The 17,483-nt window shown below is 45.8% G+C and overlaps 2 protein-coding genes across 3 annotated transcripts in view; one reads left to right on the top strand and one right to left on the bottom strand.

Annotated features, from left to right (window-relative positions):
• CNNM3 (cyclin and CBS domain divalent metal cation transport mediator 3) overlaps positions 1 to 12,155 on the top strand; it is a 32,912-nt gene extending 20,757 nt beyond the window's left edge. Inside the window, exons 5-9 of one of the 2 annotated variants that reach the window (XR_009632082.2) lie at positions 23 to 119; positions 3,598 to 3,734; positions 5,665 to 5,800; positions 6,676 to 6,778; positions 8,979 to 12,155. Coding sequence is in view for 1 of the 2 variants with exons in the window: in XM_060787190.2 (XP_060643173.2) it covers positions 23 to 119; positions 3,598 to 3,734; positions 5,665 to 5,800; positions 8,979 to 9,037 (429 nt within the window). In the remaining variant the exon portion in view is untranslated. The remainder of the gene's footprint in view (positions 1 to 22; positions 120 to 3,597; positions 3,735 to 5,664; positions 5,801 to 6,675; positions 6,779 to 8,978) is intronic. The other variant, XM_060787190.2, reaches the window with a different exon arrangement.
• ANKRD23 (ankyrin repeat domain 23) overlaps positions 11,481 to 17,483 on the bottom strand; it is a 32,107-nt gene continuing 26,104 nt past the window's right edge. Inside the window, exons 8-9 of the mRNA XM_060787192.2 lie at positions 17,245 to 17,343; positions 11,481 to 16,627 (exon numbers count right to left, since the gene is read on the bottom strand). Coding sequence (XP_060643175.2) covers positions 16,526 to 16,627; positions 17,245 to 17,343 — 201 coding nt within the window. The 3' untranslated portion in view covers positions 11,481 to 16,525. The remainder of the gene's footprint in view (positions 16,628 to 17,244; positions 17,344 to 17,483) is intronic.

A 17,483-nucleotide genomic window follows, 5' to 3' on the forward strand; every position in this document is an offset into this window, starting at 1 on the left:
ATGTGTTTACCTTCCCCTCCAGGGCAGGGTCGAAGTTGAGATCGGAAAAGAGGGGCTGAAGTTTGAGAACGGGGCCTTCACATATTACGGCGTCTCCGCACTGACGGCGCCTTCTTCCGGTGAGTCCTACACTTCCTTCCCAACTCCTTCCCATTACAGTAGCGTTTCCCAACCTGGGGGTCAGGACATCTGGAGGGGTTGTGAGGGTATTTCAGAGGAGTCACCAAAGACGATCAGAAAACATCTCTTTCTGGTGGTCTCAGGAACCTCTTTAGCTGAAGATCTCTCCGCCTGTCCTTCTCTTCCTTTTTGGAAACAGACAGTGAATCCTCCCACCAAAAACCCTCCTCTGCTGTGATTGGCTGGCCTCTCATCCAAGGGGAGGGCTGTTTCTGAGACTCCAAGCGGGAAGGGGAAAGCAGGTGTGCTCGGCGCATGGCAGCATGGTGAACATGTATGAGCTAGGAAGAGCATGTGAGGCTGGAGGGAGGCTCACGCCAGTGAGTCCCTTCATGGTATGGGAAGTTTGGCCCAATTCTGTCGTTGGTTGGATTAAAAATGCACTTTGATTGTAGGTGAAGTATAAATCCCAACAATTACAACTCCCAAATATCAAGGTCTATTTGGTCTAAATCCATCATTGTTTGCGTCAACAGTACTCACTGGATGTAGGTGAACTTCAGCTCCAAAACTCAAGGTCAATGCCCACCAAACCCTTCCTGTATTTTTTGTTTGTCATGGGAGTTCTGCGTGCCAAGTTTGGTTCAATTCCATCGTTGGTGGAGTTCAGAATGCTCTTTGATTATAGGTGAACTATAAATCCCAGCAACTACAACTCCCCAATGACAAAATAATCCCCCCCCCCCCCGATCCCACCAGTTTTCAAATGTGGACATATCAGGTATTTGTGCCAAATTTGGTCTATCCTGCTTATCAGGTATTTACATTATGATTCATAACAGTAGCAAAATCACAGTTATGAAGTAGCAATGAAAATAATGTTGTGGTTGGAGGAACTGTATTAAGGAGTCGCAGCATTAGGAAGGTAGAGAAACACTGCATTACAGGAAACTCCCGTTTCGGAGGATTTGGCTCCAAAACCTCATGGGTTTTTGTTCAAGGTCATATTCCGAAGTGATGAGAGAAACCCCAGAGGGACTACAATCGATCCGGCCAACTGTCAGTTTGGTTCTTCCAGGACATCAACAAAAGGCATTTCCCAAAGCCTGGCCCTTTGCAAGTGTGTTGGATTACAGTTCATTCCACCCTTGAGCAAAATAACAATAACGCCATTTTTATTCTTTGGTTATAAATTCCATTTCCTAATTGGATGCATCATAAAAACATGGGGAAAGTTTATTAAACTGCAAAACGGAGGACCAAAGACTTGAGAACCACTGGAGTAGAGACTAGACCAGGCCTGGTCGAACTTCGCCCCTCTGGGTGTTTTGAATTTCAACTCCCACAATTCCTAACAGCCTACCAGCTGTTAGGACTTGTGGGAGTAGCAGTGGAAGGCCGAAGTTTTGCCTATGCCTGATTTAGATAGTGAATGTGGATTAGACAGCAGGACTAGAGCTGATGGGAATTGGGATACAGCAACATCTAAGAGGCTGCATTTTGTTCTGTTTAGTCAGTGGTTTCAATTTAGAGGTAAGGCTTGTGGATCAGATACCTGGCTCTAAAATGCCCTTTCACCTCCCCGCCGCCTCAGAGCCACTGTTGGGTTGCACTGCCCATTATCCCCATATAATAACAGATGGGCATTATCGTTTGATAACATCTGGGGACCAAAAGTGGGTAGTAGTAGTAGTAATAATAATAATAATAATACTTTATTTATACCCCATTACCATCTCCCTGTGCCGTCCGCCCAGACGATATAAAAAATAAAACTGTGATGTGCTTCTCTCTATGCCTGAACGAATTGCAGGTGTCTATATTGAGAAGCTTGAGATACTCAGACTGGTTTAAACATCAAAAAGGGATATTTATTTATTCAAAGTCCTTGAAGACTTGGCACAGTTAATCACAGTTCATCAAAGTTGCAAACAAACAAACAGTCAATAGAAGAAGCTACAAAAATATTCTTTCTTTTCTTTAGTACAGAGGCAACCCTTTCTCCAGATGACAGATAAGATCCTGAAATCTTAACACTCTAACCTTAAGCTGTTGTGGTTTAGAAAAAGGCAGGCTTTTTCCCTATCTATAACTTAAGGTCAGTCCTGGAGACAAAGCAGTCACAACTCCCTCTCTATAACTATAACTCAATCTTCTCAAATAAGCTTATCTGTCTAAAATATCTCAATACAGCTCAATACACAATATACTATCTATATTAACTCAATATAGCTTACTTAGTTTAGTTTTTGCAATGGTTTTCCCAGAGCTAACTGCCTAGCCATCAGCACGTCTGAAGTCTTTCCTCAAACTGAAAAGGCAGGGGAGAATCTAAAATGGAGATCTTTCCCTGGGAGAAAAGGCGGTCCCTAAACTCTGCTCTCTAAGCCAATAGTTGCAAAGAGGCCTGCAGACTCTGATACTATTAACCTTTAGGACTCTTGCAAAGATGCAGCAGCCCTGGGAGAAAATGCAAGAGGAAGCAACCTCAAGCAACTATAAAGTAAGGCAAATCAGGCTCCTGGGAGACAGAACACTCCCCAAGGGACTCGGTGCGGCTTACGTGAGGCCAAGCCCACATCAATAACAAGAGCAATAACAAATACAATCAATATAATACAATTAGTATAAATCACATAAACAAAAAAAAATCACATAAACAAAAAAACAATAAACAGTAACACGCAAGCATTTAAAAACCAATGGCCGGGCCAAATGTAATAATTTAAAATTTAAAAAATAACGCTGGGCATGAACAAGGCAGGATATAACTGGGATAGGGTTTTCAAAAAGAGATGAGGGAACGCAGTCAGTCCTAAATCAGTGGTAAAGTGCATTTTGAGGACATATTGCAGAGAGTTTTCCTTATTCTGGGAAGGCACACTGGAACAACCACGTTTTCAGGCTCCTCCCAAAGACTGCCAAAGTTGAGGCATGTCTAATGTCGCTGGGAAGTGAGTTCCAGAGTCAAGGGGCCACCACCGAGAAGGCCCTCTCCCTCGTCCCCACCGTTTGCGCCTGCGAAGGAGGTGGGAGAGCGAGCAGGGCCTCTCCAGATGATCGAAGAGATCATGTTGGTTCGTACACAGAAATGTAAGAAGCACCAGTTAATAACCTGGCTGTCGCCTGTTGTACCAATTGAAATTTCCGGGCCGTTTTCAAGGGCAGCCCCACGTAGAGTGCATTACAGTAGTCCAATCTGGAGGTGACTAAGGCATGGACCACCCTGGCCAGATCCGACATCACGAGGTACGCTCGCAGCTGGCGCACGAGTCTTAATTGCCACCTTCCAGCCATGGTTATTAACAATAACCATAATAAGGCTGATGTAGTCCTCGACTGAAATAGTTTGAGAACTAGGTCTTAATAATAATAATAATAATAATAATAATAATAATAATAATAATAGTAATAATAATAATAATAATAATAATGTGCAAACATCACCCTTTGGCTCCTTGTGTTTTTCTCCAATAGTTCACCAATCCCCAGTATCCACCCTCCGAATGAACCGCCGCGATCAGTCCTCGCTGGACTGCACAGAAGCCACCAACTACTCCGCTTACTGTCCGGATTACACTGTCCGAGCCTTGACCGACCTGCAGTTCATCAAGGTGGGCACCGTCCGGAGGGTCCCAAGGGAGTCAACGGCCCAGACATCCTCCAAAACTTTGCAAGGATTGGTATCTCGCAGGAGATTGACAATCTTTTCTCACACCTTGTTGGAATGTAGATTAGGCAAAATAGACTCCCCCCTATAATTTGGATTTGGGTTCTTGATATAATGTGCAGATATTCAATTTCGTAAGGATTTGGTTTAGGAACTTGCAGCATATCCTGGCACAAAGGAGAACCTTTACTGCCTGCCCCACTTGAAAAGAAGGCCATCGGGGAACTCGCACCTTGTTTCCCACTCAAATCTGTCCCATTGTATATCATGGGACTGAGCATCCATGGGTTTGGGTAACAACAACAACAACAGTTGTGGTGGTGTAATTGTGCCGGCAGGACTGAAGACTGACAGGTCAGAGGTTCGAATTCAGGGAGAGTGTGGATGAGCTCCCTCTGTCAGCTCAAGCTGCCCATGCGAGGACATGAGAGAAGCCTCCCACAAGGATGGTAAAACTTGAAAACATCCAGGCTTCCACTGGACAACGTCCTTGCAGACGGCCAATTCTCTCACACCAGAAGCCACTTGCAGTTACTCAAGTTGCTCCTGACACAAACAAAAAATATCTCTAACGAATAATAATAAGACTCTGGCTTAAGCCAGTCAAGGTGGTCCCAGTGGTGATCGGCACACTAGGTGCAGTGCCTAAAGACCTTGGCCTGCACTTAAAAACAGTCGGCACTGACAAAATCACCATCCATCAGCTGTAAAATCACCATCCATCAGATGTGTGATCAAATACAAAAGCCAGCAGAGAGATCTTGTTTGCTGTGGACTAATCTTGTTGTGTCTATAATAATAATAATAATAATAATAATAATAATAATAATAATAATTCTATGATTCTATTCTATTATTCTATTATATATGTGTGTGTCTGTGTATAATAATAATAATAATAATAATAATAATAATAATTGTTCTGTCACTGCTGGGCTTAAAATGAAGTGCTTTTTAAACAGGATGTGTAAGTTGAGCCCAACGGGAAGCCAAGGGACCTGAAGAGAAGCCCTTAGAGATTTTCCCCCCATAAACAGTCTTTAGAGGGCTTGAAAATATAACAAAGTCTTTATTGATGAACAGAAACTTCTTTTGTCTTCAAAGGTTAAACAAATGCTTCCAGGCTTTAAACAACTGGTGGCTTCTAACTGTTTCTTTGCTTTACTTCAAAGGAAAATCCCTTTCTAGCTCCTCCCAGGCTAACTGTGAACCTAAACCTAACTGATGTGGATCCACTACCGGGCTGAACTGCGTCTCAAAACCGAGTGGACCTACCAGTAGGCCTGTAGTCACTTAGCTGGAGTTCTTGATGTTTAAAGCTGTTATTCCCTCCGAAATTCCTCAGGGCTGTAAGGCTGTTTCCCTGGAACCTTTGGGAATCTTAAAAATGTTCTCCCCCAGGAAGTCTTAAGGGTTGAAGCTTTTGCACAGGAGAACCTTGACACATCCTGTACATTAGCTTCTTGCTGAGACTAAAAAATGGCTCCCTTCCCTTCTCTAAACCCAAAAGGGGGCGGGACTAGAGAACCTAATGATGATGACCAGGTGGCCTGCCCTATAACTGCAAACTTTAACAGGAAGCCACCCTGCTGCAGAATCCCAAGCCTAGGATTGCAAGCAAACATTTAATACAAAGCAAATAAAGTTGGAGCCCCTGGTACAGCCGTACCACAACAACAACAACAATAATAATAGTAATAATAATAATACATTTATTACCCATGTCTCCTTGTAGCGCGACGCAGGGGTTCCTGGAGCTGAACCCCAACAGATACTAAGAACGTATTGTAAACCCATGTCCACTTTTGCACTTGTGAGATGCTTTGCTCTTGACTCTGTGCTCAAAGGGTCTCAACGGCGGGCTCTTTCCGCAGGTGACCCGTCTGCAGTATCTCAATGCCCTGATGGCCTCCAGGATACAGAACTCCCCGCAGTCTCCGGACAACATCGAATTGAAAATCATGCCCAGCAGCCAGACGAAGCTCCTGAATGACAAAAACGCTGCAACAGGTGTGTTTTCCTGTGTGTGCTTACCTGACCCCTTTTGAGCCATGACTGCACCTTTTCATTGATGGCTCACAGGCATCTCATGCACGAGGCCTGAAGATAATTATGTCAGGTGCTCTGTTTTCAATAGTGAACAAAAGTTTGTGTACACTGCAACAATTAGAAAGCGAAGGAGACATTCTTTCAACCTGTCCCGAAGGAAGAGGAAGAGAGGGATAGAGAGGAAAGGTTGAAGGAAGAGAGGGAAAGAAAGAGAAAGAAAGAGATCTTGGGGTAAAAAAAGAAGGGTTGTTTTAGATAGAGGAAGAGAAGAAGAAGGTAGAAGGAAGAAAGGGAAGGAAATAGAGAAGTGGGTCTTAGAGGAAAACAAATAGAAGGAGGAAGGAGATTAGAGAAGAAAGGTAGAGAGAAGGAAGAGAGGGAAGGTAATAGTAAAGTACAGAAAGAGATCTTGGAGGAAAAGGAGGAATGTAAGAGGGAGGAAGAGAGGGGTAGAGAGGAAAGGTAGAAGGTAAATAGGGAAGGAAATAGAGTGGGAATTGGGTCTTGGAGGAAAAGAAATAGGAGGAAGAGAGGAGGAGCAGAGAGAAAAGGTAGAGGGAAGGAAGAGAACAAAGGAAATAGAGAAGGAAGTAGATCTTAGAGGAAAAGGATCTTGGAGGGGGAAGAGAGGGAGCGTATTGTAGGGAGAGAAGGGGGTCTTGGAGGGAGGGTGTGGGTCTTGGAGAGGAAAAGGAGATGGAGTGGAAACACCAAGGGAGGCCTGGCCTTTGTCTCTTTTCACTTTGCCTTTTCCACCACTTGTTCTCTTTCTCCCTGTGCTAAACGCCTCTGTCTCTTCTCTCTCCCCTTCTTCTCTCTCTCCTTTCTCCTTCCAGCCTTCCCGCTAAATCTCTCTTTCTTTGGCACAATTGAGAACTGCATTTAATACAGGCCCCCTCTGCCATATTGCTGGAGTGCCTTTGTTTTGAAAGCCACAAGGTAAATATACTTACTCCACTTTCAGACATTTCCCACCCACGGTCTCCCAGAGAGGGAGGGGGGTGGCCTTTCCTTGGCACCAGGCTGCTGCGTTTGGGGTTTGCAGGGTCATAAATGGCCACCATTTGTCAGGACTTGTCAGGATTTTAAGGTTTCCCCTAATATTAAGTCCAGTCGTGTCCGACTCTGGGGTGGTGGTGCACATCTCCATTTCTAAGCCGAAGAGCCGACATTGCCCGTAGACACCTCCAAAGTCATATCGCTGGCATGACTGCATGAAGCGCCATTACATTCCCTATTGATCTACTCATATTTATTTTATTTATTTACTAGCTGCCTCCTGCCACGCGTTTCTGTGGCCCAGTCGCGTGAGCTGGAAAAGAAAGTAATGGTTTCTAATCTATGTAATTTCTTTATGCTTGTAGGTAAACGATATTTCTTCTTGTTTCTTTGTCAGTGTTGATGTGGAGAGTGTCTGCTTTGCCTACTCTGGAATATGCAACATATCACTTTCCTTCTTTAGGGTTCCCTTTCAAATCTATGATACTATATCTCTCTGTGTGTCAATCATATATATCTATCTATATCTATGGCTGGATGGCTCTTTGTCAGGAGGGCTTTGATTACGTTTTCTTGCCCTGGTGAAAGGAGTTGGACTGGATGGCCTTAAGTATTTTCTGTTGATCATGGGGATTCTGTGTGGGAAGTTTGCCCCAATTCTGTTGTTTGTGGGGTTCAGAATGCTCTTTGATTGTAGGTGACCTATAAATCCCAGTAACTACAACTTCCAAATGTCAATGTCTATTTTCCCCAAACTCCATCTGTGTTCATATTTGGGCATATGGAATATTCGTGGCAAGTTTGGTCCAGATCCATCACTGTTTGAGCCCAAAGTGTGCTCTGGATGTAGGTGAACTACAACTCCCAAACTCAAGGTCAATGCTCTCCAAACCCTTCTAGTGTTTTCTGTTTAAATGTAGTTTCTGGTTGCTTGACCATACCATAAATTTTGTATTGACTTGATCTCCATATTGAAATAGTTATTAAACACAAATTAAAATGAATAAACAACTTAATGTAGTTGTGGGTACTAAAAGTATTATCATCATTAATATTATTATAGACAAAGTAAAGGTTTTCCCCTGGTATTAAGTCTAGTTGTGTCCGACTCTGGGTGGTGGTGCTTATCTCTTTTTCTAAGCCAAGGAGTTGACATTGTCCATAGAAACCTCCAAGGTCATATGGCCAGCATGACTGCATGGAGCGCCATTATCTTCCCACCTGAGTGGTTCCAATTGATCTACTCAAATTTGCATGTTTTCAAACTGCTAGGTTGGCCAGAACTGGGGCTAACAGTGGGAGCTCACCCCACTCCCCGGATTTGAACCACCAACCTTTTGGTCAGCAAGTTCTGCAGCTCAGCAGTTTAACCCGCTGCAGCACCCGGGGCTCCGGCTGTATTATAAGAAGAGCTTATTAAAATGTTAATATTATTTCTCCAGGTTTTTTTTTTTTTTGGCTGGTTGCTTGAGAGATATAGGTTGCTTCCCATAGTTTCCCGAGTGGTCACCTGTGAATTCGCCTTCAAGAGGTTTTTGAGACCCAACCGAGAAAGGGATAAGAACACTAAATCATCTGCGTATATCAGAATGAAAATCTTTCTATTCCTGATTGCTGGTGAAGGGGAGTCAATTTTGGATAAACATGTCACTAAATCATTCACATAGACGTTAAAAAGAGTGGGAGCCAATACACATCCCTGTTTTACTCCACTTGTTGTGAATTTGCAGGCCCAGAGATTACCATATGTGCAATTCACAGTTGACCACGATGGGAAATTCTGGTTGCTGAATTTCCAGTTAACTAAGAGTCTACTGTGGTTTTCAATCTTTATTGTGGTTTTTAAATAAAAGTGTTTTGAAAGTTGTCTTGGGAGACCCAGGCCCCATCTACACTGCCATATAAAATCCAGATTATCTACTTTGAACTGGAATGTATGGCAGTGTGCAAATAATGCAGATTATGTGCTTTGATAGTCTGGATGTTATGGCAGCGCAGAAGGGACCTTAGAGTGGCTTTGAAGTGCATTAGAAGTGGCCGGGATTTCTAATACAGCTCAATGTAGCATTGATGAAGTCCTACTCGTGGTTCATGGGAATTTGCGTGGCTGATCTCTCTCTCTCTCTCCTTTCCGCTGCAGGAAACAGTCGAAGCAAGCTCAACCTTCTGGAAGAGGAGATCCAGAGTTCAGGGGTCTGATGCCGTGGACAATGAGTCAGCTGGGCCTGCAGAGGAGCCCCTTCCCCGAATCCCTTGACCCTCCTGGAGCCCTCCGGCCTCGTTTCCGACAGAGCCTTGTTCTCTTGCTTCCAATCTTGAAAAGACCCCCGAACTCTGTGTGGGGCTTGAGGGGATGCTCTCGATGTTTTGATGCCGGTGCTCTTAACGGGCATTATTTTCCATCGACTCTGGAGGGTGAGCTGAGCTGAGGGGGAACGTGGACTGCGAGGAACTGCCCTCCTAACCCAGCACCTCATTCGCTTTGGCCGAAGCCGGTGCCGTGAGCAGGGACTGGGCCAAGGTGCCGCAGCAACAGCACGTTCCTCTCCTCCCTTGACAGCGTTGTGGTCCCTTGTGTTCCATGCAAAACTACCCCCTTTATCTCCAAACATATGCACTTATCTTTCTTGCACACTTGCAGCAAGTGTGCACATGACACCCCTGGGGTCCGGTCCACATTTTTTCCTCCCTTGAGGTGGAGACTTTGTGTCGGGTCAGCCTTGCTCGGTTATGAGCCGCTGCCCACCCACTCACCAGGCCCAAGGCTTCTTTCGCCTCTCATCCAGGGATTGTGAATGCACCCACTTGGCTGGCAGGGATTGAGAGCATTTGGACCAGTTGTGGGCACCATTCCCTGCCCAGCCTGGCCACACAGAGGCACCCGGAAGGCCTCCTCCCACCCTGGCTCCTGCTCCCACCACTTGCCCAGAATCGTGCCAAAGTCTGCTCCCCAAAGACAAACACCTCCATTCCTTTTCCCTTGGCTTACTGGCTACATGGTAGAGGGGAGTGTGTGCCAAGACGGGGAACAGTCTCTTTCGTCAAAGGAGACCCTCCCTGCCTCTACTTTCCTTTTCCTTCCTCACTCCATCTCTTTCTCTTCATTTATTTTTCCTTTTTTTGCTTTCTTGTCAAACCTTCCTTCAGTTTCTTGTCCAACCTTCCTTCCTTCCTTGTCCTCCCTCCCGCTTGCCTATCCATACTTCCTTCCTTCATGTCTCCAACCTTCCTTTAGTTCTTCTCTTTTTTAAACTTCCTTCCTTTTTCTCTTGTTCAATCTTTCTTTTCATGTCCACATTTTTCTTTTCCTTCCTTCCTTGTCCACCTTTTTTTCTTTCCTTCTCTTGTACAACGTTCCTTCTTCTCTTTTCTAAACTTCCTTCCTGTCTTCTCTAGTCCAACCTTCCTTTTCTTGTCCACACTTTTTCTTTTCCTTCCTTGTCCACCTTTCTTTCTTTCCTTCTCTTGTACAACCTTCCTTCTTCTCTTTTCTAAACTTCCTTCCTTTCTTCTCTAGTCCAACCTTCCTTTTCTTGTCCACACTTTTTCTTTTCCTTCCTTCTCCACCTTTTTTTCTTTCCTTCCTTCCTTCTCTTGTACAACCTTCCTTCTTCTCTTTTCTAAACTTCCTTTCTTCTCTAGCCCAACCTTCCTTTTCTTGTCCACACTTTACTTTTCCTTCCCCCCTTCCTTTTCTTCTCCACCCTTTTTTTCCTTTCCTTCCTTCCTTCTCTTGTACAACTTTTCTTCTTCTTTTTTCTAAACTTCCTTCCTTTCTTCTCTAGTCCAACCTTCCTTTTCTTGTCCACACTTTTCTTTTCCTTCCTTCCTCTTTTCTAAACTTTCTTCCTTTTTTCTCTTGTCCAACCTTCCTCCTTTTTCTTTCTTTGCCTCCATCTCCTTATCCTGAAGGAGCTGGTGTTTTGTCTCTTCTTGATTTTCATGCCAGCCATTGAGTTTGGGAAGGGGGCAGCGTTGGAAAAGAAGGTCTGGAAATGTTTGATTTTCATGTTTCATCTGTTGACTCCCGGGCCCCTGGAATGGATAACCATTGCATTTTGCCGCTGACAACTTCATCACACTAGAGAAAAAATCCACTTAAAATCCAGTTTCTGCCTCCTGAAGAATTCTGGAGTTTGTCATTTAGTAGTAGTAGTAGTAGTAATAACAACAACAACAACAACAATAATAATAATAATAATAATAATAATAAACTTTATTTGTACCCCGCTACCATCTCCCCAATGGGGACTCGGAGCGGCTTACATGGGACCAAGCCTGAACGACAATTACAATAAAAAACGACCGAACACAAACAGAAAACGCAAACAATAAATATCATAATTACATAAAACATATACAAACACAAACACAGTGACAATGGGCGGGCCACATGAAGAACTAATGAAAAGAAGAACTAATGTTGAAGTCTCCCCCCTAAACTACAAACCCTAAAAATCTACAGGAGGCAGCAACCGGATTTAAAGTTGATTTTTTCTCTAGTGTGATGAGGCCCTTCGAGACAGGAGGACATCTCCAACATTTTGTAGTCACTTTGGGGCCATTTCGATACACTCCCTATTGTTCCTAGAATCTCTTCCAGGCGCTAGAAACAAGACGAGAACGTTTAGTGGCAAAAATGTAGAATTCAATTCTTTATTTAATCATTTTTGGTGGAAGATTCCAAGCCCTATAACCTGCCAGAGTTGCCCATTCCTGACCTACAGAAACTGGGGCAGGGAAAGAGAAACGGAGAGGTGCTTTGTCGCTGTTGAAAGGTGAGACACGTCCATCAATCCCACCAATCCAATAAGTAAATTGGGCTCCTCTGCGTTCCCAGACAAGGATGATTTGCGGGATTTCTTTCCCACTTGCCCCTTGAATGGTACGTACCTTCAATAGGACTTGTTCTACACTGCAACTTGTTTTCTCAACATGGGGTTGCCCTATGGCTCCCATAGTTTGGCCTGAATTCACAGGTTTCCTTGCCTCCAGACTGACCACCGCTTCTATTGTCCACGACTCATTTGCCCTCCACTCCAGCTTTGGCAGAGAAAGACTGTCTTTTCCTTCTCCTAGTTGCTACTAACAGTATTTTTCTTCACCCCCCCCCCAAAGGGTTTTATTATTTTTTAAAGGAACACAGAGACTGAAGAGCAAAGAACCCACCTTTTTCTTTTCCTCAACCGACCGCCGCCTTTTGTCTTTAGAAGCCAATGTTACTCTCATTTCAGGTAAATTATTTGTAACCTGCCTCTTCTGTTGTAGACCTTCCTGCTGGGGACTGTACCTTTGTATGGAAAGAAGTCTAAAAAGATCAATGACTTATTTATATACAGCGTGTCGGGAGCAAAGTGGGTTTGCCGACGGCAAAGGAACCTTTGGAGGGGAAACAAAGGAGGTCGGAGGAAAGGAGTCTTTCATCTTGCTCACCCTCAGGAGCACCACAGCTTGTGTTTTGGGTTTAGACTTACAAGGGACATTCAAGAAAGATTTCCCCTGACCCACTTTTATATATCACAGAACACTGAAACTGCACATGTGTCTCTCTAGGTTACATGCCAATTTACAGCTCAGAACTGAGAACGGTCTTGATGTGACAGGTGCTGAAGCTGTGTGAGGTTTGAGAATGGACCCAGCAGAATCCAGAGCCGTCCTCCCTTTGCTTGGAGGGCCGCACACCAAAGACAACGTTTGATAAGAAGAAAGAGGTTTCTGGTGAGGATTCCCCATCATATGATGGAGTCAAGAACTGGCATCGTCAATCCAAATGTGGTCGGACTTTGGTGGAAACAGCTCCAATTCCAGGGTGACCCCATTCTGTTATTGAGAAACATACCATCCTGCAAGTGGAGGTTGCCATTTTGAAAAAACACCACATAACCATTCGCCACCTAGCCCAAAATGTCAAGATTAATGTGGAGTCTGTGGGGAAAAAAATCACCCAAGACTATATTCACCCGCATAAGGTATCTGCTTGCTGTCTCTTGGGCTCTCTTGACAATGATGTGCCGTGGAAACCAGGACTTTGTCAATAGACTGACCACACAGGATGAAAGCTGGGTCCAACACTCTGATCCTGAGACTCAAGTACAGTCAATACAATGGAAGCATCTTAACTCACTGGCTCCAAAGGTGGCACGTGCCCAGCTCTTGGCAGGAAAGGTCATGCTCACAGTATTGTGGGACCAGCATGGAATAGGATTGATGGATTTCCTAGCAAAGGGTGCCGTGATCACCGGGGCATACTATGCTTCACTGCTGTGGAAATGGCAGAAGGCCATCCAAACCAAGATACAATGTGACATGCTCCTCAAAGGTGTCAACCTTCTGCAAGACGATGCACCTGTTCACAACTCACCTGTTGCCCAAATGGAAGATACATTCTCTGGTGGCTGTGACATTCTACCACACACCCCTTATTATGGAGCCCCTGGTGGCACAGTGGGTTAAACCCCTATGCTAGCAGGACTGAAGACTGACAGGTTGCAGGTTCGAATCTGGGGAGAGGCAGATGAGCTCCCTCTATCAGCTCCAGCTCCTCATACGGTGACGAGAGAAGCCTCCCACAAGGATGATAAAAACATCAAATCATCTGGGTGTCCCCTGGGCAGCGTTCTTGCAGACGGCCAATTCTCTCACACCAGAAGCAACTTGCAGTTTCTCAAGTCACTCCTGACATGACAAAAAAAAAAAACCCTTATTCACCCCGACCTCGCACTATCAGACTTCTTGCCAACAAGAAAGTTATTTCTCAGATGATGAGACTCTTGATTTCCGAAGTCACCAAGTGGCTTTTGCAACAACCTGTTGACCTATACAAGCAAGGTGTTTACAGTTGCTTCAAAAGATGGGAGAAGTTTGTGTCCTGAGGTGGTATCCATGAAGAGGAGAGGGACTCAGAACTGGGCCCGGTTTCATTGCTCTCAGTCCACAGGAAGTGGTTCAGGGGAAATCTTTCATGAACACCCCTTGTAAATGCAGTGTGTTGTGGTCTCTGCACATTCTTGAGGGGCAATTCTGGAGCTTTTTTTAAAGAGGCTGGATGGCCATCTATATTGGGAGCTTGTTTATTTTGTCTTCCTGCCTGGCAGAAGGGGGTTGGACTGGATGGCCCTTGGGGGTCCTCGCATTACACTTTGTGCACACAATGTAGGCAAATCCCAATACAATTCTGCTTGAGGTCAGGGAGGGGCAGATGCAGGGGGCAGGGCAGCAAACCCCACCCTCCATGGATTACAACATGTTTGGGGGTATTCAACAAAAGTGATGCTGTCTCACTTCCAGACCCCATTTTTGTCTGTAAATTGCCAATCTGGAATAGCAAACGAGAACTAGATATTCAGTATGGTGTCTGCAATCAGTAGAGCGTGATACATCTTTTTTGTAATTACATTTAGATTCGTCTTGCATAAGAGGTAAGTCTTTGCGTCTATCCTTTTGTAAAGATCCGTTCCAGTCATTTCCTCCAGCCCATGCTGCAATAATTCTCTGCAACTTGGGAGGGGCTCAGATTTGGTCAAAGACCGTTCTCCAGAGTCCAGTTTGATCCCGTGTGACCCAGGAAAGGCCAAGTAGGGTGCACGGGGCCAAGCCCAGCCGGGCTCCGGGGCTCTTTGCGTCACGTTTTTCATCCATAAATAGGTAAGTCTTGGTTTGTTCCTCATTGAAACCCAGTTCCACGAAGAAAGGTCGTTCTCAGCTGGGGAGCTGCTCTGCGCTTCCCAGAAATGTAAGAAAAGTTAGGTAGCAAAGGTCAACTGGCCAGCCAGTGGCAAATATCTTTTCAGGCAGCCAGCTTGACACCAGGACCGGTGCTGCATCCAAGGGACCCTCTTTGGAGCCCTGTTGTTGGGGGCCTTGGCCTGACTGGCAGCACCAAGACCAGCAGATGAGGAATGAGAGGTCCAGGGAATTAATGGCAGGGAGGAGGAAGCGGCTAATGGCACCAAAGGCAAAGAGGAGGAGGGACTGTACTGGCAGGCAGCTGCCTTCTCCAGGTCAATTCATCCTGTCCAGAAATTGCAGGGGAAACGAAGGTGGCAGAGAGAGGAGCGTGTTTCTTTGCTTGCAAAACAAACTGGGAGCTGAAAGGAAAGGCCTAGAGAGAGGACAATCTATGTGTTTCCCTTCCTCCTGAAGCATCTCCCAGCCCTCAACTAATACACCAAGGAAGACTATCATCCTTGAAAGGGAGGACCGGGGCTTGCAAGGGAGAAATGGGGCATCTGGGGAAAGCCGAGGCAAACGCCTCCAAGCTGGGTCTACCATAGTCTTGCTTATCCAACATTCAGTCCTTTCTGAGTTTCCACCCAGAACATTTAAGTGTTGGTGGGACTGAGAGAAGACTCTCCCAAGTAGATCGTAGATGTCTCCCTGGTTCATAGAAAGAGACACAGTCCTTCAGATAACCTGGACCGGAGCCATATAGGGCTCTGTAGGTCAAAACCAGCACTTTGAATTGTGCCTGGAAACGTGTTGGCAGCCAGTGAAGCTGTTGCAACAGAAAAGTTGTGCACTCCCTGTAGCCAGCCCCAGTTTGCAGACTGGCTGCTGCTCTTTAAACCAACTGAAGTTTCTGAGCACTTTTCAAAGTCAGCCCCACTTAGAGTGCATTACAAATACAGTAGAGTCTCACTTATCTGACCTTTGCTTATCTGATATTTGGTTTTATCTGACCCCCCCCTTTTCCTCCAGCATTTTCCCTTCAAATAAAAGAGCTCTCCCCAGTCCTTTCTCCATTCCCAGTAAGTGAAAAAGGCAAGATGAGGAGGGAGGAAAGGGGGAAAAGAGGCAGGACTGGAAGCAGACGCGTCCTCTCCTTCCCTCTGTGATTTCCACACTCCTTATCTACACACTTCTTGCTGGGCTGCTCTAGCCCTGAGGCACTGCCTCGCCGTAACCCTATTGTTAGTATTACCAGCGTCAGACTGGTAACAGTAGTAGACTCCGTATTATCTGACAGTTTCGTTTATCCGATGTTCTGCCAGACCATTTATGTCGGATCAACAAGACTACTGTATCTCCAAAGCACTTCAAAGCAATTCCTCGCTGTGTCCTTAATGCTGCCCAAGATCCAAGATACAGGTAGGGTAAAAGTCTTATCACAGGCATGGGCAAACTTTGGCCCTCCAGGTGTTTTGGACTTCAACTCCCATAATTCCTAACAGCCTCAGGCCCCTTCCTTTTCCCCTTCAGCCGAGAGGGGAAAGGAAAGGGCCTGAAGCTGTCCGAAATTGTGGGAGTTGAAGTTCAAAACACCTGAAGGGAGGACCCAAGTTTGCCCATGCCGGTTGTATAAGACCCAGTCTTAGGGGGAAATACAGCATGGCTTCCTTTCCCTTTTCCCAATTCTGCTTTCTGCCTCGAGACAAAGCAAAGATACAATATCCTTCCTCTCTGTGGTGCCTTCATTTTCCCTCTGAAAAGGGACACTAGATGAGGGACACAAAGGTTGCATCCTCAATGCAGCGCTTGGGAAGGCCTGGGCTGCCCAGCATAGCTGCCAGGCCTGTCCCAGACTGCAGGGAGGCCAAAGGTGGTCTTCCTCCTCCTCCTCGGTCCAAAGGAGTGCGCTAAATCCCCCATGGCACCAAAGAGGAGTGGGGCCCACAGCCCAGTGCAAGAAAGGGACCATGAGGGGACCTTGGTCGCAAGTGGCGAATGGACGACCCCAGCCTCCGCTCCTCAGTTCCTGGCGGTTGGCCCCTGGCGGTCAGCGCAGGCCTGCAGCATCTCCCGGATGCCCTTCTGCCAGTCCTTCACCAGGTCCACCGGCGTCACTCCCTCCTGCCGAGACAGAAAAAGATGGTCAGGAAGTGAGCCCTCCCATTCCTCTCTGGCTGCCTATATTTCAGGTATGGGCAAACTCAGGTCTGGGGGCTGGATGTGGCACCTTGGGCTTTTTTCTCAGGCACTCCTCTCAACATCATATCGCTCCTTCTTTCTCTCTCCTTCTTCTTTCCCTCCCCCCATTCTTTCCTTACCACCCTCTTTCTCCCTCCCAACTTCCTTCTCTTTCACCCTTCCTTCACTCTTTCCTTTCCTTTCTCATTCTTCCTTCTCTTTTGTATTTCCTTCCTTCTCTCTTCCCTTCTTCCCTCCCTCATCTCCCTCTTTTTATCTCTCTCCTTTCCTTTCACCCTTCCTTTTTCCCCTTTTGTCTTTCCTTCCTTTTCTTTCCTTCCCCCTTCCCTCCCTCCCTGCCCTTCTTCTTTCTCCTTCCTTCCTCCCCTTTTGTCTTCCTTCCTTTTCGGTTTTCTCTCGTCCCTCTTTCTTCCTCCCTCCCTCCAAGGGAGCTTATTAACAAAAGATCCTCCTCCAAAAGAACATCCACAAATTCCCATTCATCCGGAAACCTCCAAAACGTTCCCATTGCTCCCACTGCAATAGAAGGCATTCCTCACCTCATTCTCGATGCCAAGCTTTGCACCGTACATCAGTAGCGTCTTCACAGCCTTGAAGCGGCCCAGGCGGACGGCATCGTGGATCGGCGTGTCTCCCTCCTGGCCAAGGGAAACCGCAGGGATGGAGTAGTAAGTAAAGGTACATGGGGCTGAATAAAGGCTTGAGGATCCTATAGTGCCTATAGTGCAGGCACAGGCAAACTTCAGCCCTCTGGGTGTTTTGGACTTCAACTCCCACA

Source organism: Anolis sagrei, chromosome 7, assembly GCF_037176765.1.
Source record: "Anolis sagrei isolate rAnoSag1 chromosome 7, rAnoSag1.mat, whole genome shotgun sequence".
Classification (NCBI taxonomy): Eukaryota; Metazoa; Chordata; class Lepidosauria; order Squamata; family Dactyloidae; genus Anolis; species Anolis sagrei.